This window comes from Chiroxiphia lanceolata, chromosome 1, assembly GCF_009829145.1.
Source record: "Chiroxiphia lanceolata isolate bChiLan1 chromosome 1, bChiLan1.pri, whole genome shotgun sequence".
NCBI lineage: Eukaryota > Metazoa > Chordata > Aves > Passeriformes > Pipridae > Chiroxiphia > Chiroxiphia lanceolata.
In genome coordinates this window covers 154,682,663-154,710,606 of record NC_045637.1, presented here as the reverse complement: position 1 = coordinate 154,710,606, position 27,944 = coordinate 154,682,663, and the positions used below count along the sequence as shown (strand labels likewise).

At 44.7% G+C, this 27,944-nt stretch overlaps 1 protein-coding gene across 9 annotated transcripts; it reads left to right on the top strand.

Moving 5' to 3' along the window:
• The first annotated feature begins 30 nt into the window (after positions 1–30).
• Positions 31–26,773, top strand: SNAP47 (synaptosome associated protein 47). 9 transcript variants are annotated; one of them, XR_004358229.1, is made up of 7 exons: positions 7,404–7,827; positions 9,616–10,167; positions 15,893–16,377; positions 19,930–20,060; positions 24,848–25,009; positions 25,899–26,042; positions 26,460–26,773. XR_004358229.1 is itself a non-coding variant. In XM_032694560.1 (6 exons), the coding sequence occupies exons 1-5, from the start codon at positions 7,733–7,735 to the stop codon at positions 24,992–24,994; spliced, it is 1,410 nt and encodes a 469-aa protein (XP_032550451.1). In that variant the 5' UTR covers positions 7,404–7,732; the 3' UTR covers positions 24,995–25,009; positions 25,899–26,310. The 9 variants fall into 9 exon arrangements, 5 of the variants coding, with proteins under 5 accessions (XP_032550490.1, XP_032550499.1, XP_032550509.1 ...); XR_004358230.1 differs by lacking the exon at positions 26,460–26,773 and adding an exon at positions 26,426–26,440 and having other exon boundaries at positions 7,405–7,827; positions 24,848–25,089; positions 25,983–26,042; XM_032694560.1 differs by lacking the exon at positions 26,460–26,773 and having other exon boundaries at positions 25,899–26,310.
• Positions 26,774–27,944: the final 1,171 nt, after the last annotated feature.

The following is a 27,944-nucleotide window of genomic DNA, read 5'->3' as shown; positions in this document are numbered from 1 at the left end:
CGGGGGGAGGCGAAAAGGGGAGCGCAGCGGCGCGGGGCTCGGCCAATGGAGCGCGCGGCGTGCGCAGCGCGGAGCGGGGCCGGGGCCGCGCCGAGGGATGCGAGAGGGGAGGGGAAGGAATGGGGGGGTCTGGGGCTCGAACCGGGGACGGGGGAGTCCCACCGGGGGGCTCCGGCCCGAGCGGGGGGCTCTCACCGCGGCCGAGGGGGGCACGGACCGGGCGGCTTCGAAATGGGACCGGGGGGGGCTCGGGTTGGGGGCGGAGTGGGGCTGGGGTCTGGAATTGGGGGGGGGAATTCGAACCGGTCGGAGGGGCTCCGGCCGGGCTGGGGGGATTGGAATGGGGCTGGAGCTATAAAGTGGGGTTGGGGGGAGTTGGAATTGGGGCTGGGGTGGTTAAATTGGGGCTGAGGGGTTGAACTGGGGCTGGGGGGAGCTGGAATTGGGGCTGGGAGGGGTTAAATTTGAACTGGGGGGCTGGAATTGGGCTGGGGGGGTTAAACTGGGGCTGGGAGAGGTTTAAATGGGGTCTGAGAGGGTTTAAATTGGGGTTGGGGGGTTTAAATTGGGGTTGGGGGGTTAAATTGGAGCTCGGGGGGTTAAATTTGTGGGCTGGGGGGGTTGAATTGGGGCTGGGGGGGTTAAATTGGGGCTGGGGGGGGTTAAATTGGGCTGGGGGGGTTAAATTGGGGCTGGGGGGTTAAATTGGGGCTGGGGGAGGCTCAAATTGGGGCCTGGGGGGTCTCCAAACCAGAGCTGGATGGGGCTTTGACTGAGGGGCTGGGGGGACTCGAAGTGGGGCTGGGGGGGGACTGGAATTGGGGCTGGGGGGCTTGAATTTGGACTGGGGGAGAACTCGAATTGGGGTTGGGAGGGGGCTCCAACCGGTGCTGGGGGGCTCAAACTGGGCTGGGGGGCTCTAAATTGGGTCTGGGGGCAGCAGGGGGTTGCAAATGGGGCTGGGGGGACTTGAACTGGGGAGGCTCCAAATTGGGGTGAGGGAAATGGGATTGTGGCCTGGAGGGGCTCGAATTGGGGCCGAGGGTCTTGGCCAGGGGCTGGGGGGAGGAGGGGAAGGCAGGGAGGGGGTGGGGGTCTGGCTTAGGCAGGAGCAGGGATTTGGGAGGACATTTGTGGCAGGGGAGGGATGGATGGGATGTCTCCAGGGATCAGGGGCCCAGTCCCGTTGATGTCCCTGTCACTGCTCTGGGTGGGGGGATCCAGGACACCCTCATGGATAACACCAGGTTGGGTGGGATGTGGATCTGCTGGAGGGCAGGAAGGCTCCACAGAGGGATCTGGGCAGGCTGGATCCATGGGATCCATGGGCCAAAGCCAATGGGATGAGGGTCAAAAGGACAAAGTCCTGGGTGACAACAACCCCTTGGAATGCTCCAGGCTGGGGCAGAGGGGCTGGAAAACTGGGAAAGAACCTGGGGGTGCTGGTGACAGAGGCTGGACGTGAGCCCAGGTGGCCAAGAAGGCCAAGGGCACCTGGCTTGGATCCCAAATAGTGTGGGATCCGGAGCAGGGCAGGGGTTGTCCCCCTGTGCTGGCCCTGCTGAGGCACCACCTGGAGCTGTGGGTCCAGTTCTGGACCCTCAGGACAAGACTCGAGAGGGCTGGAGCATGGGCAGGAAGGGAAGGGAGCTGGGAAGGGGCTGGAGCAGCAGGAGCAGCTGAGGGAGCTGGGGGGGCTCAGCCTGGAGCAAAGGAGGCTCAGGGGGACCTTCTGGCTCTGCATCCCCCTGACGAGGGGGGAGAAGGGTGGAATCAGTCTCTGCTCCCAGGGAACAAGGGACAGGAGAGGGAACGGCCTCCAGCTGTGCCAGGGGAGGGTCAGGTTGAACATCAGCAGGAATTTCTCCCTGGAAAGGGTTGAGGCCTTGGCAGGGGCTGCCCAGGGAGGTTTGGAGTGCCCAGCCCTGAGGTGTCCCAGAAAGGCCTGGCTGTGGCACTCAGTGCTCTGGGCTGGGGGACGAGGTGGGCATCGGGCACAGGGAGCACTCGGGGACCTTGGAGGGCTTTTCCCACCTCTGGGATTCCATGAGGAGATGAAGGTTCTGGAGGAGACAACAGGGCTTTGGGTGACTGACCTACAGCTTCCCCTGGTAGGATTGGGATAAAATGGGCTGTTTTCTGGTATTAGGAAAAGGGTCCAGGGAAAGATCCTTCCAGGACCTGAAGGGAGCCCTCAGGAAACACAGAGAGGGACTTCTTACAAGAGCATGGAGTGACACAGGGAATGGCTTCAGACTGCCAGAGGACAGGGATAGATGGGATATTGGGAAGGAATTCCTGGCTGGGAGGGTGGGGAGGGACTGGACTGGATTTCCCAGAGAAGCTGGGGCTACCCCTGGATCCCTGGTAGTGTCCAAGGCCAGATTGGAGCAACCTGGGATAATGGAAGGTGTCCCTACCCATGGCAGGGGTGGCACTGGATGATCCTTAAGGTCCCTCCCATCCCAAACCATCCTGGAATTCTGTGCCGTGCTGTGTTTGGGGTGAGGAGGAAGAGAAGGACTTTGGAGTGGGGAAAAAGGAAAAGGAAGGGCTGGAAATCCTTTCCAGGGTGGAGAAGTTGTGGCTTGGGTAAGGAAATACCTGGGAGGGTTGGGATTGGCACTGGAGGAGAAGGAAGGGAGTCTGGGAGGAAACAAGGGAGTCACCTCTGAGCACTTGGTGTCTGTACAGCTTGTGGAGAATCCCAGAGTTAAAACCTCCTGGAAGCGTATCCTGGTTAAAAAAAAGGGAAGAACCACTTGTTAGGCCTTGGAAACATCTTTATTTAGGGTTGTTGGGCTCCCAGGAGCTTCAAACTCCTCATTTCCCAGATGGTAAATTGGGAATAAAACCACCCTGGGAAAACTGCAGCCAGGAGGGAGGAGAGAAAACAGATAAAACAGGAGAGAAAAATTAACCCCAGACCCCATAAAATACGGGATTATGTGCAGGAATGTCGTGCAGATCATTCCCAAGGGCAGGAGAGAAGAATCCAGGACTGGAATTTTGGTGGAAACCTGGCAAAGGGAAGGTGGCAGCTGCTTGTCCTGGTGTTTGGAGCAGCTCCTGGGATAATTAGTAACTCTCCCAATTAATTGGGGAGCTCACACGAGGTGAGTCACCTCCTTTTTATGGAAGCACAGCTGAGTCTCCTGGAAAGAATTCCCACGTTGGGGTGACTCTGCAGGAAATCCAATCCCAGCTCCCTGTTCCCAATCCCAGCTCCCTGTTCCCAATATCCCAGGTGCTGCTCCCAGTGGAGCTGTGGAAGGAACTGCAGGTTTTGGGGGCAAAAAGTCCAACTGTTTGTTAAAAAAAATCTGTGATTTCCAGAGTGTGGATCCCTAAATCCCCGCTTTGACACTAATTCCACCTCTGAATTCCACACAATCTGCTCCCTCAAGGAACTCTCTGGGAATCCTGAAGCCAACAAAACAGCCAAGTCCTTTCCCAGGGATCCTTGGGGGAATTCCCACAGCACCCACTGAGATCTCCCAAGTTGCTGCATCATTATTATCCCTTGAAAACTCCAATGATATTTTGAATTAAACACTCCAAATTCCATATTCCTGAGACGAGGACTAACCACAGTTTGTTATATCCCACAAAACCTCTGGAATTTGGGTTCCCAACCTTATTTTCGTGGCCTTTTTAAACCCCCTTGAAGTTTAAATTTCTTCTTGGAGAGAGAGAGAGAACAGAAAAAGAACATCCAGTTGTGATGTTGATGAAAATTGGAGGAGGGGGGAGGAAAAGCTGGAAAAATGAATGGATTGAATTCCCAAAGAGGTTTTTTTGCTTGGAAAATTTGCCCTCGGGCACCTTTAGGAGCTGAGAGTCTCAGGTGAGTCAAAAGTCACAAGACCTGAGGTATGAAAACCTATAAATACCCCAGGGACTGCTCTGCTTTTCCTGGACTCAGAGCACTTGTTTTCCCTCAGTATTGAATATCCATCCGCTGTTTTTTGGATTTGGAATTTTGGGAACAGCAGCAGTGGTATTTTTGAGATAACTTGGACCTGGTTTGGATTTGAAGAGAAAGAAACGCTCGGGGGAACAAATTCTGCCCCTAAAAAGCAGCCCCAAAAAAGGCTCCCTGAGAATTCCATGGCTGCACATCCAGGTAAAACTTTGGGATATGGATTAGGATGATCCTGTTTTATGGCACAGGTTGGGAGGCTGCATTAAATATCAATATTTTCCCAGTTTTGAGAGCAAAATGTTGTCTTGCTGAGCAACTGGTGGTGGTTTTGTAGGGCTGGGGTGTGAAAATGGGCTCCCTGAGAATTCCAGGGCTGCACATCCAGGTAAAACTTTGGGATATGGATTAGGATGATCCTGTTTTATGGCACAAGTTGGGAGGGTGCGTTAAATATCAATATTTTCCCAGTTTTGAGAGAAAAATGTTGTCTTGCTGAGGGTTTTGTAGGGCTGGGGCGGCTCCTGGGGTGTGAAAATGATCTCCCTGAGAATTCCAGGGCTGCACATCCAGGGAAAGACTTTGGGATATGGATTAGGATGATCCTGTTTTATGGCACAGATTGGGAGGCTGCATTAAATCAATATTTCCACAATTTTGAGAGCAAAATGTTCTTGCTGAGGGTTTTGTAGGGCTGGGGTGGCTCTTGGGGTTTGAAAATGGGCTCCCTGAGAATTCCATGGCTGCACATCCAGGTAAAACTTTGGGATATGGATTAGGATGATCCTGTTTTATGGCACAGATTGGGAGGCTGCATTAAATATCAATATTTTCCCAGGTTTGAGAGCAAAATGTTGTCTTGCTGAGCAACTGGTGGTGGTTTTGTAGGGCTGGGGTGTGAAAATGGACTCCCTGAGAATTCCAGGGCTGCACATCCAGGTAGGACTTTGGGATATGGATTAGGATGATCCTGTTTTAGGCACAGGTTGGGAGGCTGCATTAAATATCAATATTTCCACATTTTGAGAGCAAAATGTTGTCTTGCTGAGGGTTTTGTAGGGCTGGGTGGCTCCTGAGATGTAAAAATGGGCTCTAAGCTGAGATTTTATTAAAAAAAATGAGATTTCTTTGCTAATTTAGGATTTTTTTTGCCTCCCTGGGCCTGAGGAAAGGGGGTGGTGCTGCCAGGAAAAGGAGCAGGTTTTTTTAGGAGCTGGTTTTCAGGATTTTTGTGTTCCATGGGGTCTGTCCCAAGCTTTGGTTCCAGGTTTTCCTCGTGATCATGTGATGTCTTAATTCCATGATTATTTATAGATATTATTTGTAATGTCTGTATGAATATTTATATATATAATGTAAAATAATCTAGAATAATATACAGTAATATATATTATGCATATTTTTATTTTTTTATATATCTTATTTATTATACTTTATAGTCTATATTATAATGTATAATAATATATAATATAAAATAGTAAATATAATAATATATAGTTTTATATATTCTTATATATTTTTTATTTATATAATATGTATTATGTGTATTCTTCATAAGTGTTATAAATCTATATAATATAATACAGTATAAAGTCTATGTTTGTATATGTGTATATCTACTTATATATATTTATATACTTTTAATATTATTGTATATAATATAATAATGTAATATATAATATTATTGATATATACTATAACATATGATAATATTTATTGATAATATATAATAACACATGATATAATATAAATGTAAAAGTATTATAATGTTTACCTTAAATAATATATTATTTATAATATCTATTATATATAATATTTACAATATTATTTATCATATATGCTGATATATATTATAATACACTATTTATACTTTATATAACATATAAAAATACATAGTACAGAATATAAATATATAAAATAATAAATATAATCTGATAGAGTAATATATATTTATAATAATGTAGATAATTATGGAATTAAGGCAACAAGTTGCTGTGAGCTGGGTGCTGATATTTGAAATTTTCCAAAACCAGTGAAAACAGGAAAAATGATACAAAATGTTAATTTTTATCATCTTTACTGTATTTATTTCATCTCTAGGCCCTGTCCATTAAGTTAAGCTTAATTTGGATTTATAATGATAAAAAATAATTAAAATATATATTTATAAATTAAATTTTGTTGATATAAAATATATGTATAAATATATATTTATAAATTAAAATATATCTAATTTATAAATTATAATTTATGGATCCTGGTTAATAAACCCTTAACGTGATTTATCTTCAACTCTCATTGATTTCACTGCTAAAATGGTTGTTTAAACTGATTTATTTGTCATTTATAGGAATAAATTATTACTGTAATAATTATAAACCCATAATAGGAACATTTCCCACTTCAATTATCCTGGCAAAAATATTCCCTGGATTTTTTGAAATCCCACAGTTTATTCCTTTTTTATTTGACTGATTATTAAAGTATGACATTAAAGATTATTAAAAAGCATTTTTCCTTTTTCCCCCTGTTTACCACAGAAAGAAAATAACCTTGACCTGGAAATTAAAATAATAAATCAATGGAAATTAAAATAATAAAATATCAGAATTATAACACTCCCAAAGTGTCATAAAATCAAAATTCCCTCCAGTAGATCCTTCTGATCCAACCTGTGTTGGAGGAACAACCTTGTTTTTCTAAGTGGAAAATTATCTCCAAATTAGGAATTTTATGTAGGAAACGATAGAGAAATAAATATTTCCTAGACTTTGTTTTGCTGGCTGGAATCTCATTTAAATCCGATTTCTGGGGACTTTTTCTCCCTTTCTTTGCCCCCAGTACAATAGAGTTATATTTTATATTATGTATTTATACATCTATTTATACATATATAAATATATGTATAAATTTTTATATATAAATATAAATAATATAAATATATAGTTATTATATTATATAATACAATAATATATTATATATTATTTATAATACAATAATATATAATATAGTTATATTATATTTAAATAATAATATATAATATATATATTACTATAATACAATAATATATATAATATATTATATGTTATATATATATATAATATATATATATAATTATTTAATAATAATATTATTATATTGTTAATATATATATATATTATATTATTATATCTATGATATATAATATATATTTATATTATTATATATAGTTTTTATATATATATAAATCCAGTACAGTGGATTTATTATATATAAAATCCAGGACTGTGGGGATTTTTGGGAATTTTCACTTTAAACTCCAATTTCTTGGTAAATTTATGGCCTTTTTTTCTTTTTTTTTCCCATTTCATCTCTACAATTAATAATGAAAATAAGGTTTTAAAAAGGCCATGAAAATAAGGTTTGGGACCCAAATTCCAGGGGTTTTGTGGGATATGACTGAATGTGATTAGTCCTTTTCTTGGCAATATGGAATTTTGCGAATTTAATTCAAAATATCATTGGAACTGGAGTTTTTAAGGGATATTAATGATGGAGATCTCAGTGGGTGCTGTGGGAATTCTCCCAAGGATCCCTGGGAAAGGACTTGGCTGTTTTGTTGGCTTCAGGATTCCCGGGGAGTTCCTTGTGTGGAATTCAGAGGTGGAATTAATCTCAGCCTAAGTGGGGATTTAGGGATCCCTACGAACACCTGGAGCTTGTGTTCTGGGATTAATCCCTAAATTATCCCGTGATCCATCCGAGGAGATAATGAGCTGGTGAGTGATTAAATCCCCGTGACGTGCTGGGTGTTCCCAAATTAATTGTGGGATGGCAAACTGTAACGAGGAATTGAGATGTTCCGGGGAATCATCCGACCCTCGGGAACAAGAAACCTCTGGAAGTGTGGACAGAAGCCATTCCAAGTGTGTTCTGTTTAATCTCCCATTCCAAAGGTCGGATTGTTGGGATAGAAGGAAGCGACAGCTCTTTGTTTTCCTCACGGGATTCCAGATCCCGCTGAGCAATCCCTGCGGGATTAATGTGTCATCCCGGAGCATCCCGTGCTCCCAGGAAAACGTGACCCATCCAGGAGTGCTGTGATTATTTCCCAGGACAAAAACTATGGATTTGGGAGTTATTTTGGCTGGTTGTTCCACCAGAAGTTTGACTCCCCTTTGAGTTTGTAAGGAAGATAATTTTTCCAAGTTATTATTCCGAAGTAATATCCAAGAGATTGTGACAATTCCTGAAGAATATGGATCCATTCATGGCTGGGGGTTTCTGCTCTTTAATCCTTGGGAATTCTGCTCAAAAAGTGTCCCTGCCCGTAGTAGGGGGTTGGATTAGAAGATCTTAAGATCCCTTCCATCCCAAATCATCTGAGATTCCATGGATATTCTGGAGTGTCCCCAACACACCTGGATGTTGGGATATCAGAGTGGAAGAGGAAGGAGCAGTTATTCAGTGTGGTCCATGTAGATACACATTAATGGGATGTGTTTTGGGATATCCTGGATTTTCTGCAGGACCTGTTGGTCTATGGGAAGCTGCTTCTGAGGATGAAGTGGGAATGGGAATATTCCAGGACATTAAGGCAATAAATACTGGAAGTTTGTGCTGCTGGGAATGGGGTGGCCATTAATGCTGACAGTCCTTTCCTAAGGAAATTTGGTGGTTGGAAATGATTATGGAACAATGGATTGAATTCCCAAAGAGGTTTTTACCTGGAAAATTTGCCCTCGGGCACCTTTAGGAGCTGAGTGTTGGGTAAAGCCTTGGACGTTCTGGAGTGTTCCCAACATATCTGGATGTTGGGATATCAGAGTGGAAGGGGAAGGAGCAGTTATTCAGTGTGGTCACTGTAGATACACATTAATGGGATGTGTTTTGGGATATCCCGGATTTTTCTCCAGGACCTGTTGGTCTGTGGGAAGCTGCTTTTGAAGATGGAGTGGGAATGGGAATATTCCAGGACATTAAGGCAATAAATACTGGAAGTTTGTGCTGCTGGGAACGGGGTGGCCAATGATGCTGACAGTCCTTTCCAAAGGAAATTTTCAGGTGGTTGGAAATGATTATGGAACAATGGATGAGTTGAATTCCCAAAGAGGTTTTTGCCTGGAAAAGTTTCCATTGGGCACCTTTAGGAGCTGAGTGTTGGGTAAAGCCTTGGACGTTCTGGAGTGTTCCCAACACACCTGGATGTTGGGATATCAGAGTGGAAGAGGAAGGAGCAGTTATTCAGTGTGGTCCATGTAGATACACATTAATGGGATGTGTTTTGGGATATCCTGGATTTTCTGCAGGACCTGTTGGTCTGTGGGAAGCTGCTTTTGAGGATGAAGTGGGAATGGGAATATTCCAGGACATTAAGGCAATAAATATTGGAAGTTTGTGCTACTGGGAACGGGGTGGCCAATGATGCTGACAGTCCTTTCCTAAGGAAATATTTGGGTGGTTGGAAATGATTATGGAACAATGGATGAGTTGAATTCCTAAAGAGGTTTTTACCTGGAAAATTTGCCCTCGGGCACCTTTAGGAGCCGAGCGTCGGGTAAAGCCTTGGAGCATTCAAGGCAGTCAAAACTCATCCACAACTGTTCCCAAACTTATCTCAGATCTCCACCTGGAATGTGAGAGTACTGGAAGGAAACTATGGATGGGATTAACATTCCTAAAGATTCCTGCTCTTTTTTTTTTTTTTCCTTTAGTTTCTCCCGCTTTGAGAGCGTTGCCCTTGGAGAGGAGGCTCAGCCCGACGAGCCGATGAACGAGGACATCCGTATCCATAGCTGGCCTTGCTCCTACTACCTGGACACCGGGAAGCAATGGATCTCTGGGAAACTCTCCCTGACTCCCGTCGGGATCAAATTCACAGCTGACAAAACCGGGGAGCTCTTGGTCGACTTCCACCTTTCCGGGATCAGCGAGATCAAGAAGGAATCTTCCAACCTCATCTTCAGCTCCCTCACCATCCTGGAGAAGAACACCAAGCACTGGTTCAGCTCCCTGCAGCCCAACAGGAATGTGGTGTTCAACATCCTGGAGCACTTCTGGAGGGAGCAGCTGCTGGAGAGCCGAGGGGCGGGAGCGGAAGGAGCGGCCCCGCGGATCGGGAAAGGGAAGGAACTGACGGGAATGTTGGCGGGATCCCAGAAACGCCTGGAGGACACGGCCAAGGTGCTGCACTACCAGGGGGAGCAGTTTGACAACATCATGAAAGGGCTCAACAAGATCGAGGGGGACATGGATGTGGCCGACAGGTAACGGGGTGGGAGCGTCCCACGGGCCGGGAATTCCCGGGATGGATCCACAGGAGGGTGTTCCTCGGGCCAGGAATTTCCGGGGCAGATGCACAGGAGGGTGTTCCTCAGGCCAGGAGTTCCTGGGGCGGATCCACTGGAGGCTGTTCCTCAGACCAGGAATTCCTGGGGAAGATCCACAGGAGGGTGTTCCTCAGACCAGGAATTCCTGGGGAAGATCCACAGGAGGGTGTTCCTCGGGCCAGGAATTCCCGGGGCAGAGCCACAGGAGGGTGTTCCTCAGACCAGGAATTCCTGGGGCAGATCTGCAGGAGGGAATTCCTGGGGCAGATCCACAGGAGGGTGTTCTTCGGGCCAGGAATTCCTAGGGCAGATGCACAGGAGGGTGTTCCTCAGACCACGAATTCCTGGGACAGATCCACAGGAGGGTGTTCCTTGTGCCAGGAATTCCCAGGGCAGAGCTACAGGAGGGTGTTCCTCAGACCAGGAATTCCCAGGGCAGATCCACAGGAAGGTGTACCTCGGGCCAGGAATTCCTGGGGCAGATCCACAGGAGAGTGTTCCTCGGGCCAGGAATTCCTGGGGAAGATCCATAGGAGGGTGTTCCTCAGACCAGGAATTCCTGGGGCAGATCCACGGGAGGATGTTCCTCGGGCCAGGAATTCCCAGGGCAGATCCACAGGAGAGTGTTCCTTGGGCCAGGAATTCCTGGGGCAGATCTGCAGGAGGGAGTTCCTGGGGCAGATCCACAGGAGGGTGTTTCTCAGGCCAGGAATTCCTGGGGAAGATGCACAGGAGGGTGTTCATTGGGCCAGGAATTCCTGGGGAAGATCCACAGGAGGGTGTTCATTGGGCCAGGAATTCCTGGGGCAGATCCACAGGAGGGTGTTCCTTGGGCCAGGAATTCCTGGGGAAGATCCACAGGAGTGTGTTCCTCAGACCAGGAATTCCTGGGGAAGATCCACAGGAGGGTGTTCCTCAGACCAGGAATTCTCGGGGCAGATCCACAGGAGGGTGTTCCTCAGACCAGGAATTCCTGGGGCAGATCCACGGGATTTTATATATAAATCTCCTCTTTCCTTCAAAGAACTTTCCCAACCTTTATGAATTCCCAGTCCAAGTGACAGAAATGATGGAGATCTCCAGAACCTCAACATCCTATAAATTATTAGTGAATGGGTAACTAATTAGGGGAAATAAGGGAATGAATGTCCCCACTGGCATTCAGGTGTTCGTTAATACGGCATTCCCACTTTCATTGGATGGCCTGGAATATTCCTAAATCGAAATCCCGGCATTTTGCTGCCTTTTAGACAAGTTGAAGGAAGAGATTTGGAGCCCGTTGGAGATGTTGTTGAACTGGAGCTGCCCCAAAACTCGAGGGAATGGTAAATGTTTGGTGTTAATCAGAACCTTCTGGCTTTCCTGTTCGCTGATGAACATTCCAAAGGGGGAATTCTTTGATGTGTTCCGTGTGAAATTCCAGTCCAAAACGGACAGAAAGGTCGAGAGCAGCGGTGGAATATTTAAGGGATCTCTGGCTTGGGAGTGTTTTTGGAGCGGCTCCGACACCTGCAGGAAGAAACAAAACACAATAAAAGTTCAAACCGGTTGTTCTTGGAAGCAGCAGCTGGTTTGGAGATGGATCGGCTGGAAAGGGAAGTGCTGCTTTCCCAACGATTTTGGGGATGTTCTCCGGGGCCTTTCATGGAAAGCCAAAGGACTTGGAGCTTCGGAGAGAGCTTGGAAAGTTCTGGGGCAACAAACAAAGAGCAGGAAAAGCGATCCCGGCTCATTGTTTTTGGAAGGGAGCTTTGCTTTGGGGTGAAGAGGAGCTGCCAGGGATTTGTTTGTCCTCCTGAAGCTGAAAAGTTGGAGGCAGGGACTTAAAAATGGGAAAATAAAGGAAAGCAGGGATCAGATTTGCAGATGACACCAAGCTGGGGGGGAGTGTGGATCAGCTGGAAGGCAGGAGGGCTCTGCAGAGGGACCTGGACAGGCTGGATCCATGGGCTGATTCCAAGGGGATGAGGTTCAACCAGGCCAAGGGCCGGGTCCTGCCCTTTGGCCACAACAACCCCCGGCAGCTCCAGGCTGGGCCAGAGGGGCTGGAGAGCAGCCAGGCAGGAAGGGAGCTGGGAGTGGGGATGGACAGGGAGCTGAACAGGAGCCAGAGTGTGCCCAGGGGGACAAGAGGGCCAATGGATCCTGGCCTGGCTCAGGAACAGGGTGGCCAACAGGGCCAAGGAAGTGATTCTGCCCCTGGACTCAGCGCTGGGGAGGCCACCCCTGGAGTGCTGTGTCCAGTTCTGGGCCCTCAGCTCAGGAAGGACATTGAGGGGCTGGAGCAGGTCCAGGGAAGAGCAACGAGGCTGGGGAAGGGACTGGAGCACAATTGCCGTGAGGAGAGGCTGAGGGAGCTGGGGCTGTTCAGCCTGGAGAAGAGGAGGCTCAGGGGAGACCTCCTCACTCTCTGCAACTCCCTGACAGGAGGGGGGAGCCAGGGGGGGGTTGGTCTCTTTTCCCACCCAACCATCAGCAAGACAAGAGGGCTCGGGCTTCAGCTGTGCCAGGGGAGGTTTAGGTTGGACATTAGAAAGAATTTCTTTGCAGAGAGGGTGCTCAGCCATTGGAATGGGCTGCCCAGGGAAGGGGTGGATTCTCCATCCCTGGAGGTTTTTAAGCTGAGACTGGATGTGGCATCAGTGCCATGGGCTGGGAACCACAATGGGGTTGGATCAAGGGTTGATGATCTCGGAGGTCCCTTCCAACCCAGCTGATTCTGTGATTCTATGAAATGGGAACTGAAGAGTTTGACCAAGGCTCGAGGGGGGGAAAAATCAGCTTTAATTTTCTGCACGAACCTGTTCTGATTGCACTGGGGCGGGAGGGTTTTGTCCATGGAGCAGAAAATTTGGGAACAAACTCCTCCTTCCAGTTTCGGGGAATGTCTGTCCTAAAAAGAACCAGAGCCCTTTATCCCCTTCCCTGTGTTCAAAGCTTGGATGGATTTGATCTTGCCTCTGTGTGTGGCCTTTCTTTTTTGGATTATTAATTCCATGTTTGTGTATTCCTGGATTTTTCCAGCTGCTTCCACATGAGCAGAGCTGTGTGTGCCATGCTCCAGATGGGCAGAGCCTCCAAAATAAGTGGGAATCCAGATCCTGTTTTAATATATTCTTATTGAATATATTTTTAAATATATTTTTAATATATTCCTATTAAAAACCTATAATATATATAATATATACAAATATACAATATATACAATATATAATATGTATATTATATATAAATATATTTTTATATAATACATATAAATATATTTTTAATATATTCCTATTAAAAACCTATAATATATATAATATATGTAATATATAATATATATAATATATATATTTATATATAACATATATGAATTTTTTTTAATATATTCCTATTAAATATATTTTTAAGTATCTTTTAATATATTCCTATTAAAAACCCATTATATATATAATATACATAATGTATATACTATGAATAAATAATTAATACATATCTATATTTAATGCCTATAAATATCTTTTTGATATATTCCTATAAAATATCTTTTAAAATATCTTTTTATTATATTCCTATTTAAAACTATAATGTGTATGATATACATAATATACATATTATAAAGAAAGATAGATATTATATATTTATCTTTAATACATATAAATATTATTTTAATATATTCCTATTAAATATATTTCAAAATATATTTTTAATATATTCCTAGTAAAAGCTTTAATATATACGATATAAATAATGTATATATTATAAATAAAAAATATATATTTCTATTTAATACATAGAAATATATTTTTAATATATTCCTTTTAAGTATCTATTTTTAATACATTCCTATTAAAAACCTATAATATATATGATATGCATAATATATATATTATGAATAAATATATATATTTATATTTAATACATATAAGTATCTTTTTTAATATATTCCTATTAAATAGATTTTTAAATGTCTTTTTAATATATTCCTATTAAAAACCTATAATATATATGATATACATATTATAAATAAATGTATAATATATATTTATATATAATACATATAAATATCTTTTTAATATATTCCTATTAAAAACCTATTAAATAAACATATAATATATATTTATATATAATACATATAAATATCTTTTTAATATATTCCTATTAAAAACCTATAATATATATGATATACATAATATATATTATAAATAAATACATATAATATATATTTACATTTAATACATATAAATATCTTTTTATATATTTCTTTTACATATATTTTTAAATATCTTTTTAATATATTCCCATTAAAACCCTATAATATATATGATATATAATATATGTTTTATATATAATATATATTATATATATTTATATATTACATATAAATATTTTTTAATATGTATTATAATATATAAAGTATATATTTATATATTATGTATAAATATCTTTTTAATGTATATTATATATAATATATATAATATATATTTATATATAATATCTATAAATTTTTTTTTAACATATTCCTAATAAAAAGTGCTCTGGTGCAAATTTTCCTTTGGATCTATGGATTGGTGGTTTGTTGATCCATAGGGGTGATTCCACCATGGAATGCTGGCAAAAATTGCCTGGAGCCTTTTTTAGGACTGTTCAGCAGGAAAATCCTGACTGGAAATCCCACAGGGAATATCAATCCCTGGGAAAAGAGGGAAGGAGATGGGAAGAAAAATTAAGGATTAGATTTATCCAGATAAATCATCACAATGTAAAGGGAAGTTTAGATCATCTGGGAGGAGATTCCTGGAATTCCGCCTCTGCTCTCCATGAATTCAGTGGTTGATTCCCAACATGGCTTTTCCTAGGAGAGGAATTCCTTCCAGTGGATCCCTTTGGAAAACTTTGTTGGCCAACAAAGCGTGTTCCAGTTGGAGCTTCCTCCTCCAGCTCCCACTTGGCCAAATTAAACAGGATGGAAAAATTGCAGGATTTAGGAATTTTTCTGTGGAAACACAGGGATTCTCTCCTGGAAAATAAAACCTTACAGAAAGCCAACCAAACCAACCATTTTTCCTCTCACTCCCGCTTTTTTTGGGGGGTGAAAAGAATCCTGGTGAGGCTTAGACTCAAAAATGAGGGATTCTTTCCTGATCCTTTCTTTGGGAAAGGACCCCGGGAAGAGGGAATGTCTCCCTTGGGAGCTGCACCAGCACTGAGGGGGAGGTGGACTCTGGGCACTGGTGGGAAGTTTCTGCTGGACTAAATGGGAATTTTAACTGGGAATTTGGGTGTGGGGGCAAAGCAAAAGGTGGTAGCAGGCTGTGGGATTGAGGGATAAAGGAGCAGGAAAAGGCAGTGGAAAAAGGAGTGGAAAATCGAGGAAAAGGCAGCGTGAGCTGAGGACCAGCCTGGAAAAATCCAGTTGGAAGTTCAGTTTCTTGCATCCCAGCAGTGAGGTTCCAGCCCCAACAATGAGATTCCAGCAACGCTTCCCAACGTTTCAGCACATGAGGAGAAGCTGGGTTTGGAAATGGATGGATCCTGGGAATTTGGGAATAGGTTTGAGGAGTGAGATAACAGCGGGCTGGATTCCGGATTAAGGAATTAAGGATTTGGTTTGAACTGGTGGGATAACAGGACCTTCCCACCGGTTTTCCGTGTTCTAACATTCCCTTCTCCCTGCCAGGTTGTTGACAGAGCTGGAATCTCCTTCCTGGTGGCCCTTCAGCAGCAAACTCTGGAAAACACCTCTGGAATCCAAGCCCAAGGAAGCGGCCGCAGCTTCCGAGCCCAAGAACCAGGAAGGAATCATCCTGAGAATTCCAGTCATTATCACCCACAGAACAGACTCCAGTGCCAAACCAGGAAAACTCACCCTCTTTGCTTCTGGCCTGGAGATCAGTGACTGCAATTCCCAGGTGATCCACAGGTTTGAATCCCGGGATGTGGATGATATCCGGGTGCACACTCCCTACGAGATCAGCGTCCGCCAGAGGTTTATTGGGAAGCCCGACACGTCCTACAGGCTCCTGTCAGCCAAGATGCCAGAGGTCATTCCCGTCCTGGAGATGCAGTTCAGCAAGAAGATGCAGTTCCTGGAGGATGCCTTGGGATTTGTGGGAGCCAGGAAGTCTCCTCAGGTGGATTTGGGGACGTCCATCTGGCAGGCGGGTAAGTGGGGCAGGGAATCCCTCTGGAATTCAGCAGCTTTGACTCCAAAACTTTGTAAGTGTTTTCCAACCCCAAAATACCTCCAAGGCAAATCCTCTTCTCCCTGTCCTAACAGTGGTGATGATAAAATCCAAGGATTTGGCCTCAGGTGGATTTGGGGACTTGCATCTGGCAGGCAGGTGACTGGGACAGGGAATCCCTCTGGAATTCAGCAGCTTTGACTCCAAAGGTTTCCAAGGGTTTTCCAATCTTAAAATAGGGTAAAAAATTCCCAAGGCAAATCCTGTCCTCCCTGTCCCAATAGTGGTGATGATAAAATCCAGGGAATTGTGACCAGGAAGTCTCCTCAGGTGGATTTGGGGACGTCCATCTGGCAGGTGGGTAAGTGGGACAGGGAATCCCTCTGGAATTCAACAGCTTTGACTCCAAAGGTTTCCAAGGATTTTCCAATCCTAAAATAGTGTAAAAAATTTTGAAGACAAATCCTCTCCTCCCTGTCCTAACAGTGGTGATGATAAAATCCAAGGATTTGGCCTCAGGTGGATTTGGGGACTTGCATCTGGCAGGTGGGTAAGTGGGACAGGGAATCCCTCTGGAATTCAGCAGCTTTGACTCCAAAGGTTTCCAAGGGTTTTCCAAACCCAAAATAGGGTAAAAAATTCCCAAGGCAAATCCTGTCTTCCCTGTCCCAGTGGTGGTGCTGATAAAATCCAAGGAATTGGGGCCAGGAAGTGGATTTGGGGCCCTGCCTCTGGCAGACAGGTAAGTGGGACAGGGAATCCCTCTGGAAGCAGCAGCACTGGCTCCAAAGGTTTCCAAGGGTTTTCCAAACCCAAAATAGTGTAAAAAATTTCCAAGACAAATCCTCTTCTCCCTGTCCTAACAGTGATGATGATAAAATCCAAGGAATAACCTCCAGGTGACTTCAAACCCTCCATCATTCCTGTTTTTCATTCGTCATTCCTGACTGGAATAGATGAATTATAATGACATTAAACCTGTCCTTCAGTTAAATACAGGAAGTTTAACCCAAATATCCATTCCAGGAATCCAATAAATCATGGGATAAACATCATATTGATCTTCCTAAAAAATTTTTTTCCTAAAAAAACCCTAAATTTTGGCATTTGAGGAGTTCATGTGTTTAAATTTGGGAGATTTTTGGCCTCAGATCTGTTGATTTTTAAGATTTCAAGGAAACAATGGAGATTGAAACCCTTTCCCAACCATCAGCTTGACATTCCTTACTCCTCTTCATTCTCCTAAAATTCCAAGGAGTGTTTTTCCTTAGTTTTTTTTTGTAATTCAACCCTGGATTAATTTAATATATATCACTTAGGAATTTATTTAATTTATTTATGTAAATCCTCTTTTTTTTTTTCCCCTAATTTTTTAGTGACAGAAGAGCAACTCGAGGCCTGGATTTATTCCTAGCTCATTAAAAACCAAGCAGAAAACAGGATAAAATAATAAATTGACATCTTTCCTTGCACCAAACATCCTGGAATTCAGCAGGGGAGGGTATTTTGAAAGGGAAAAAAACTTGGAAAAACTTGGTTAATTTTGAAGGAAGGAAGTTTTCTTCAAATCCAACAGCAACTTAGAGGAAAAACAACCTGCTTTGAGTTATTCCAGCAAATTGGAGTCCAATTCCTGAGGGCCTGAAGGCTGGTTATATAAAATCCTTATTTTTTTTTTCCAGCCCTCTCCAGGTTTTTCCCACTGCTCTGAGTGAGGGAAGGAAGGATTTGCTCCTTCCCTGCTGCCTTTTTCCCTGTTTCCTTTGGAAATTGGCTTAAAAAACCCTGGATTTTATGGCAATCCCGACTTTTCCAGCTCCACCAAAGCCCTTGTTTGGCCCTTCCCAGGAATTTATCCCTGTTTTTTCTTCTGTCACAAGGTGGCACCCACGGGCTGCGTTTGAACCTCTGGGATTTTTTTTTTTTCCATGGATATCCTCATTTTTTTTTTTCTTTTCCCTAAAAACTGAGGAGGGGGGAAAAAAAAATCCTTGTTTTTCTGTGTACAGAAAAAACTGTATTTTTTCAGATAATTAATTAATTTAGGGATTTATAGCAGAAACATCCTGCCAGGGGAGGTCCTTCCATCTTAAAATTAAGGATTTTACCCTTTTTGCCCCAAACTGTCACAACCTCGCCTGGAGCCTCTGTTTAAAGTTCTGCATATTCCACATAAATACCAAAAAAAAAAAAAAAAAAATCCCTTTTCCTGAGATTTTTGGCACAATTCCACCTGCAAGAGGAATTTCTGGAGGGTTTTCTACATCCCCAGATTATCTGAAAGGATTTTGAGGTGCTTTGCACTTCTTTTCTCCCTCTTTTTTTTTTTTTGGCCAAATGTGGGTGTTTAAACGCTCAGGGTGTTCGGTTTATTTGATTTTTATTCAGTTTTGAGCCAATTCCACCCTCAGGAATGGCTGAGAACACCTTCCCAGGATTAAAAAAAAAACAGGATTAAAATCCTAAAGTGCCTTTGCAGCACAACAATTTAGGGCTGTCTGGGTCCTGTAGCTGAATTTTGCCATCCACAGGTGTTTTTTTATCCCTTTAGAAGCTGCTGAATTTTTCCCGTTTCTCCCCGGATTTGCTCATTCTTTGGAGTTCCCAGCACTTTGTTCTGAGCTTTGGTGGCTTTTTGGAAGTGACACCAATGAAACCAAATTGCTTTTTTAGTATTTCTGCACTTTTTATCCAATATCTCCCTAAAAAATTACCGGGAAATTCCAGCTCTCCTTCCTCGTCCCGCTCTTTTTGTCCTCAGATTAATGGAGATGGATGGATGGATGAATTGATTTTAATTAATTAATTAGCACAGGGTGACACTCAGCTGATGAGAAACACAAAGAACCTCCTCTGGCTGTTTGTTGCCATAGGGAATTCTGTCATTCCCACCCCACTTTTCCTGGGAAGGACACCAGGACACTAATTTCCCATTTTTCAGTGCCTGGTTCTTTCCCCCTTTGGAAAACAAGGAGCACAATCCAGTGAAGGAGCCTGAACAGTGTCTGAGTCCAGGGACTGATAATGGAGTAATTCCAGGGATTAGGAGTTTGCAGGAATTCCCTGGGAGGGATTTAGGGTTTGGTGCTTCTGGTTTTTCCAGGGAGAAGGAATGGTATCCAGAGCTGGGCTGTGGCAGCACTTGGAGCTGGCACGGAGCTCTGGAATGTGCCAGGCTTTGTGTCCTCATGGATTCCAACCTCCTGTCCTTGGCCTTGGTGTTCCCAGCTGGCTGTGGGACAATGGTTTCCTTCCTCATGTCCAGGTGGGAAAACTTTGGAGATAAAATCCCAGAATAGTTTGGGTTGGAAGGGACCTTAAAAATCATCTCATCCCACCCCTTGCCACGGGCAGAGACACCTCCCACTAGCCCAGGTTGCTCCAACTTGGCCTTGGATACTTCCAGGGATCCAGGGGTAGCCACAGCTTCTCTGGGAAATCCATTCCAGTCTCTCCCCACCCTCACAGGGAAGAATTTTTCCCGCTATCCAACTGGGAATTGTCAGTCTGACCGTGGGAATTTCTCTTGCAGCCACAGGACTCCTGGGAGGGGTGGTGCAGCCTGGATCTCCAGCAGGAAGCAGGGAAGGGACGGACAATGAGCAGGTTCAGCTGCAGCAGCACGAGAAGGTCTCCCAGGAAGAGGCAAAAGAGCTGAGACAGGTAAAGTTGAGATAAATTTGCCAAATTTGAGATAAATTTCCCTCCCCGTGTCTCCTTAAAAACACACGTTTTCCTCATCACAGAGTCGTTGCCTTAACAAAAGAATCCTTCATAAATTTCCATGGGAATATTTTAAAGCTTAATCCAGCCTGTGGTAAAAGTACCCTCTTCCCTGAGGGTCTTTAATCATCATAATTAATAATTATAATTCATAATTTCCAGGTATAAGCTGTAACAGATGTGGAAGTGAAGGAAAACGAGGTTGAAGGGGGAATTCCTTCCCAGGAAAAGCATATTTTTGGAAGGTGTGGAAGTTTGGGATTCACACAGGGCTCTGTAAAGTCCATATAGAACCTTTTGGGTTTGGAACCCCTGGAAGCATCAAGGAAATGACACCTGAGCAAGACATGGAATGTTTGGGAAGGAGCAGGATGATGGATCATCACATTTACAAAGAATTCAGAGAGTAAAGAGGGAAAAACAAGCACTGAAGACAGAGATCTTTGTGCCATCACCTTTTAGCCATTAATTAAAGATATTTGAGGGCTTTGTGTTTATAATTAGTGTTTTCCTAAGCAATTTCCTCTCCTGAGTATTGGGATCTTTTATTCCTTGAGGTGAAAACACTTGTTTTTCACCAAAAAAAGGAGGGTTTTGCTCCCTCTCCCTCGTTGTTTGTGATCTGGGTGGGTCAGGATAACTTCCAAAGCTGGAGAAGAGGAATTTGTGGTGAACAAAGAGCTGTTGCTCTTCCTCTCTCCTCCAGGGATAACAGCAGGTGTTTTCCAACAGGAATTGTTGGGGAATGCTCAATTCCTTCCCTCAGAGCTGGAATTCCTTCCCTCGGTGTGATTTGGATGCTCAAGGAAAGGACCTCACCAAGATTTCCTGAGGGAACATTTATGTTAAAACAGGGATTTTGTGGCATTGTGAGTGTTCCTGAACTGGGTTATGGAGACAGAATCCTTCAAAATTCCCGTGGTGTGTCTGGCTGGGATTGACAAAATGGCCTCAGGAGTGGGAGGGGATGTGACAATCTTGGCCCCCCAGGACTGTGCTTGGAGGGTCTGGATGGTCCCATTCCAGTCCTTTGGACCTCAGCAGGAATTCCTGAGGGGACATTTATGTTAAAAAACACATTTTGTGGCAATGTTAGTGTTCCTGAACTGGGTTATGGAGACAGAATCCTACAAAATTCCAGTGGTGTGTCTGGCTGGGATTGACAAAATGGCCCTGGGAGTGGAGGGTCTGGATGGTCTCATTCCAGTCCTTTGGATCTCAGCAGGAATTCCTGAGGGGACATTTGTGTTAAAACAGGGATTTTGTGGCAGTGTGAGCGTTCCTGAACTGGGTTATGGAGACAGAATCCTACAAAATTCCAGTGGTATCTGCCTGGGATTGACAAAATGGCCCCAGGAGTGGGAGGGGATATAACAATGGTCCCATTCCAGTCCTTTGGACCTCAACAGGAATTCCTGAGGGGACATTTGTGTTAAAACAGGGATTTTGTGGCACTGTGAGGCTGTTCCTTAACTGGGCTATGGAGATGGGGAAAGAATCCTACAAAATTCCAGTGATGGAGGAAAAATCCTACAAAATTCCAGTGTTATGTGGCTGGGAGTGACAAAATGTCCCCGGGAATGGGAGGGGATGTGACAGTCTTGGCCCCAGGGCTGTGCTTGGAGGGTCTGGATGGTCCCATCCAGGACCAGGAATTCCTGAGGGGACATTTATGTTAAAACAGGGAGTTTGTGGCACTGTGAGGCTGTTCCTTAATTGGGTTATGGAGATGGGGGAAGAATCCTACAAAATTCCAGTGATGTGTGGCTGGGAGTGACAAGATGGCCCCGGGAATGGGAGGGGATGTGACAATCTTGACCCCGGGGCTGTGCTTGGAGAGGGTCTGGATGGTCCCATTCCAGCCTTTTCCTCCTTCCAGAGCCTCTGGAGTGTTTATTTACCCTTTACATGCCTTCAACTCAGGAAATCACAACTGTGAGCTAACAGAAAACTTGTTTGGTGGAGGAACTGCTCATTCCAAGGGCTGAATACCAAATTTCCTCATGGGATGGCCTCGTTCCATGGCCTGTGGGGATCACAGACACCTGAGCTTAACACATGGAAAACCAGGCCCTGGAGCTGTTTTTTTGGGAGGGGGGAGAACTGAGGAAATACTTTGTATTTCCTTCTGTGTAACTGGAACGATTGGGACCAAAATAAAAGGTGGGAATTAAGCCTGTGGAGCTGCTGGAGTCTTTTTTTTTCCAGTGGTACCACGAGTGTTTATTCACTTGAAAATAAGTGAATAAAACCGGAGTTCTTTGTCAATACGAGAAGAAATGACAGGAGAAATGTCCTCTAGTTGGGATTTAAAATCTTCCTGCTCCCTCCTGTCCCTGCCCATTCCAGGTGCAGCAGGAGAGGGAATTGCTTGGGAGTGACTCGAGTGGCTAAAAATGCCAAACTTCTCGCAGGAAAAAAAAAGATCTCCCCCCTCCAGTCTGGGGAAATGAGGGAGGGAAATTCCCTGCTTTCCTGTCCCAGGGAAAGAACCTGGAGGAGTGTTTCATTTGGGACAGGAACAGGAGTTTCCTCACTTGTAGTTTTGGGAAGAACAGAGAAAGGTGGATTAAGTTTGATCCGGAGTTTATTTTGTGTTTTTTGCTTTGGCAGCCAAAGCATGACTCGGGTTATTCAAGTTTCTGGGATATATGGAAAGAGCTGGGAGATACTTTACAAGATAAATCCCACTCCTGTGGCTGCCATCCAGCTTCAGGCTGTGTCAAATTCCCTTCCCGTTCCAGCTAGATGGGCTATTCCTGCTTTTCCCAAACCAGGAGCAGCAAATGATGGAATTCATGTGGATAAAGGGGCTGCTGATGTTTCCCAGCAGCTTTCTGGGGGCTGATTCTACAGATTCCAACAGAAAGTTTGCCAGTTATGGCAAAAAATAAATATAAATATGTATAAAGTGTAGGGGTTTTTTTCCTGTTTTACCTCAGGGTTTGTTTTGTTGGACACCGAAGTCCTGGAATGTTCAGGATGGATCTCTTGTCTTAGGCTGCTGCTAAAAGGATCCAGGGAAAGGAATTTGGGCGGATTTTTCAGGTGGTGTTTGGATCTGCCCTCGGACTTGGTTGTGTGAAAATTAATCATGGAATATCCTGAGCTGGGACAGACCCACAGGGATCATCCAGTCCAACTCCTGGACACCCCAACAATCCCACCCTGTCCTTGAGGGTGTTTTCCAAACACCCCTTGAGCTCTGGCTCAAGGTTTGGTTGCCCAGGTGTCACTTTTTTCCTTCTGCTCCATCCAATGACACTTTTTTTTTTTTTTTTTTTGGTGAATTGTAGAAAAACAACATTTTCTGCCCTTTGACCTGCTCCCTGCCTGATCTTTGTGCCCCTTCAGCCTCTGGAGCCCCTCTGGCTTTGCTCCAACAGGCACATCCTGGGGAAAACCTCCTGCTCTGGGGTGCAGATCCACCAAGGAGGGAATAACAGCCAGGAAAAAAGGATGTTTGCACTGATTTTTACCTCTCATTTCCCTCCTGCCCCAAATAACCCCGAGATTTCAATTGTGAGTTTGTTGTTTAATTCATTTTAATTCAGTTTATCAATGATTTGGTCCCTTGGACATTGACCCCACCTGGAGTTCTGTGTCCAGCTCTGGGGCTTCCAGCACAGGAAGGATGTGGAGCTGCTGGAGCAGCTCCAGAGGGGCCATGGAGATGCTCCAAGGGCTGGAACCCCTCTGCTCTGGAGCCAGGCTGGGAGAACTGGGGGGGTTCCCCTGGAGAAGAGAAGGCTCCAGGGAGAACTGAGAGCCCCTTGCAGGGCCTGAAGGGGCTCCAGGAGAGCTGGAGAGGGACTGGGGACAAGGGATGGAGGGACAGGACACAGGGAATGGCTTCCCACTGCCAGAGGGCAGGGATAGATGGGATATTGGGAAGGAATTCCTGGTTGGGAGGGTGGGGAGGGACTGGATTTGCCAGAGAAGCTGTGGCTGCCCCTGGATCCCTGGAAGTGTCCCTACCCATGGCAGGGGGTGGAACTGGATGATCCTTAAGGTCCCTTCCAACCCAACCCATTCCATGATGATTTAAACCCTGAAGGGGTTGGAATGAGATGATCCTTAAGGTCCCTCTCAACCCAACCTGAAGGGATTGGAACTGGATGATCCTTAAGGTCCTTTCCAACCCAACCCATTCCATGACAATTTAAACCCTGAAGGGGTTGGAATGAGATGATCCTTAAGGTCCCTTCCAACCCATTCCATGATGATTTGAAACCCTGAAGGGGTTGGAACTGGATGATCCCTAAGATCTCTTCCAACCCAACCCATTCCATGACAATTTAAACCCTGAAGGGATTGGAATGAGATGATCCTTAAGGCCCCTTCCAACCTATTCCATGATGATTTAAAGCCCTGAAGGGGTTGGAATTAGATGATCCTTAAAGTCCCTTCCAACCCAACCCATTCCATGATGATTTAAAACCCTGAATGGGTTGAAATTAGATGATCCTTAAAGTCCCTTCCAACCATGATCATTTAAAGCCCTGAAGGGGTTGGAACTGGATGATCTTTAAGGTCCCTTCCAACCCATTCCATGCTGATTTAAAGCCCTGAAAGGGTTGGAACTGGATGATCCTTAATACTGAGGATAATCCATTCCAACCCAACCCATTCCATGATGATTTAAAGCCCTGAAGTGCCTCATTCCCACAGCTCCGTGCTTTATCCCAGTGATCCCACTGAAAGCTCTGAGTCTTTCCTTCTGGCAGATCCTGAAGAAGCTGAAGGGCCTCGCCCTGGAGACGGAAGCAGAGCTGGAAAGGCAGGATGAGGCCCTGGATTCCATCAGCAGCTCCGTGGACAGGGCCACGCTGACCATCGACAAGCAGAACCGCAGGATGAAGAGGCTCACGTAGCCCTGGGAATGGGAATGGGAATGGGAAGAAGAGGAGGAGCAGGGAGCTGGATTCACCCACACTGTTCCTCCACGGACACTTTGGTTGCCTGGGAGGTGTTTGGGAACACCTTGGTGTCCCTGGAATTCTGTGCTGCTGGTGTGGAGTTCCTGAAGGTTTGGTTTTCCTGAAGGTTTGGTTTTCCTGAAGGTTTGGTTTTCCTGAAGGTTTGGTTTTCCTGAGGGCTTGGTTTTCCTGAGGGCTTGGTTTTCCTGAGGGCTTGGTTTTCCTGAGGGCTTGGTTTTCCTGAGGGCTTGGTTTTCCTGAGGGCTTGGTTTTCCTGAGGGCTTGGAATTCCTGAGGGTTTGGGAAATGTTTCCAGGTGCTTTAGGATGAAAAAGGGGAGAATTTTTAACCCTGGGAGTGGCTCCTTCCCTCCAGAACCCGTGTAAATAGGAAGGGATGTGACCGACCCTGACCCGACTTGGATGTTGCTTTTTTATGTTGCTGCTTCTGAGGGTTTTTTTTTTGGGGGGGATATTTGTAGCCCTGGAGCCCTGGGAATGGGAATGGGAATGGGAATGGGAAGAAGAGGAGGAGCTGGGAGCTGGATTCACCCACACTGTTCCTTCATGGACACTTGGGCAACACGTTGGTGTCCCTGGAATTCTGTGCTGCTGGTGTGGAGTTCCTGAGGGCTTGGTTTTCCTGATGGCTTGGAATTCCTGAAGGTTTGGGAAATGTTTCCAGGTGTTTTAGGATGAAAAAGGTGAACATTTTTAACCCTGGGAGTGGCTCCTTCCCTCCAGAACCCGTGTAAATAGGAAGGGATGTGACCGACCCTGACCCGTCTTGGATGTTGCTTTTTTATGTTGCTGCTTCTGAGGGGGGTTTTTTGGGGGGGGTATTTGTAGCCTTGGAGCCCTGGGAATGGGAATGGGATGAGCAGGAGGAGCAGGGAGCTGGATTCATCCACACTGTTCCTCCATGGACACCGATTGCCTGGGAGGTGTTTGGGAACACCTTGGTGTCCCTGGAATTCTGTGCTGCTGGTGTGGAGTTCCTGAAGGTTGGGAGTTTCTGAGGGTTTGGTTTTCCTGAGGGCTTGGAATTCCTGAGGGTTTGGGAAATGTTTCCAGGTGTTTTAGGATGAAAAAGGAGAAAACTTTTAACCCTGGGAGTGGCTCCTTCCCTCCAGAACCCGTGTAAATAGGAAGGGATGTGACCGACCCTGACCCGACTTGGATGTTGCTTTTTTATGTTGCTGCTTCTGAGGGGGGTTTTTTTGGAGGGGTGTTTGTAGCCCTGGAGCCCTGGGAATGGGAAGAAGAGGAGGAGCAGAGAGCTGGATTCACCCACACTGTTCCTCCATGGACACTTTGGGAACACCTTGGTGTCCCTGGAATTCTGTGCTGCTGGTGTGGAGTTCCTGAGGGCTTGGTTTTCCTGAAGGTTTGGTTTTCCTGAAGGTTTGGTTTTCCTGAAGGTTTGGTTTTCCTGAGGGCTTGGTTTTCCTGAGGGCTTGGAATTCCTGAAGGTTTGGGAAATGTTTCCAGGTGTTTTAGGATGAAAAAGGAGAAAACTTTTAACCCTGGGAGTGGCTCCTTCCCTCCAGAACCCGTGTAAATAGGAAGGGATGTGACCGACCCTGACCCGACTTGGATGTTGCTTTTTTATGTTGCTGCTTCTGAGGGGGGTTTTTTTGGAGGGGTGTTTGTAGCCCTGGAGCCCTGGGAATGGGAATGGGAAGAAGAGGAGGAGCAGGGAGCTGGATTCACCCACACTGTTCCTCCATGGACACTTTGGGAACACCTTGGTGTCCCTGGAATTCTGTGCTGCTGGTGTGGAATTCCTGAAGGTTTGGTTTTCCTGAAGGTTTGGTTTTCCTGAGGGCTTGGTTTTCCTGAGGGCTTGGAATTCCTGAGGGTTTGGGAAATGTTTCCAGGTGCTTTAGGATGAAAAAGGTGAAAACTTTTAACCCTGGGAGTGGCTCCTTCCCTCCAGAACCCGTGTAAATAGGAAGGGATGTGACCAACCCTGACCCAACTTGGATGTTGCTTTTTTATGTTGCTGCTTCTGAGGTTTTTTTTTTTTTTTGGGGGGGGGTATTTTTTAGTGAAAGGAGCTGCTTTGGACAATAATTTCAATTATTACAACCAATTAATTCCCTCCCACGGTCCTTTAAAACACTTAATATCTGAATTAAAGCCCAAATACCCAACTGAGGCTTTTTTTGGGGGGGCGAGTTAATGCTCAGCTGAGCAAATGATGGGGATAAAAACCTCGTGTTCCCTCAGCAAATGCTTTTAATTCTGCTTTTAATTCACCCAGAAATGAATTTATGGGAGTCCTGAAGGCTTTGGGGGAACATTTGGTGGTCCTGGTACATCATTTTTTGGCTTCTTTATTTATTTATTAGCACTAAGTGCTGACGAAACATTTCAGGAGTTCTTCTTATTTTAACTTTTATTTCTCCAATAAAAAAGGGACTAATGGCAAGTGGTGTCTTTTGGAATTTCCAGTTGGGAATATAGGGCAGGAGAGGCCTTTCCCTCTCCTAAATTATTGATCTGTATATAGGAAAGATTCCAGGTAATCCATAAAAAACTCCCATGTCATCGATTCCCAATTGATTTCCCCCCTTTACCACTTATTTAATTCAAAATATTTGGTGCAATATTTCCCCTTTTTTAAGCGGTTTTTTTTTTTTTTTTTTTAAATTAAATTATTCTGGGGTTGCTTGAAATCCAACACTTCCAGTGCAATATTTATAACTTCAAACTCTCTGTTCCTCTTCAGTTTTCCTTTTTTTTTTTGGCCTAAATTGGAAAGAGAAATCCAGGAAATCCCAGAGAGGGGGTGGTTTTCCAGCTTTTCCTCTCCCTTGGTTTGTATCCCTTCAATAATTTCCCAGTCCTGGTTGTTCCTAGCATGCACTTTAATGCTGAAAATCGTGATTATTCTCTATAAA

Bases quoted from the DNA above. Each gene is read 5' to 3' on its own strand.
- SNAP47 (XM_032694560.1), top strand. From the start codon at position 7,733: ATGGCAAACTGTAACGAGGAATTGAGATGTTCCGGGGAATCATCCGAC. The intron at 7,828-9,615 runs GTGTGTTCTGTT...TTTTTCCTTTAG, and splicing joins GTGGACAGAAGCCATTCCAA to TTTCTCCCGCTTTGAGAGCG. The intron at 10,168-15,892 runs GTAACGGGGTGG...TCTCCCTGCCAG, and splicing joins GACATGGATGTGGCCGACAG to GTTGTTGACAGAGCTGGAAT.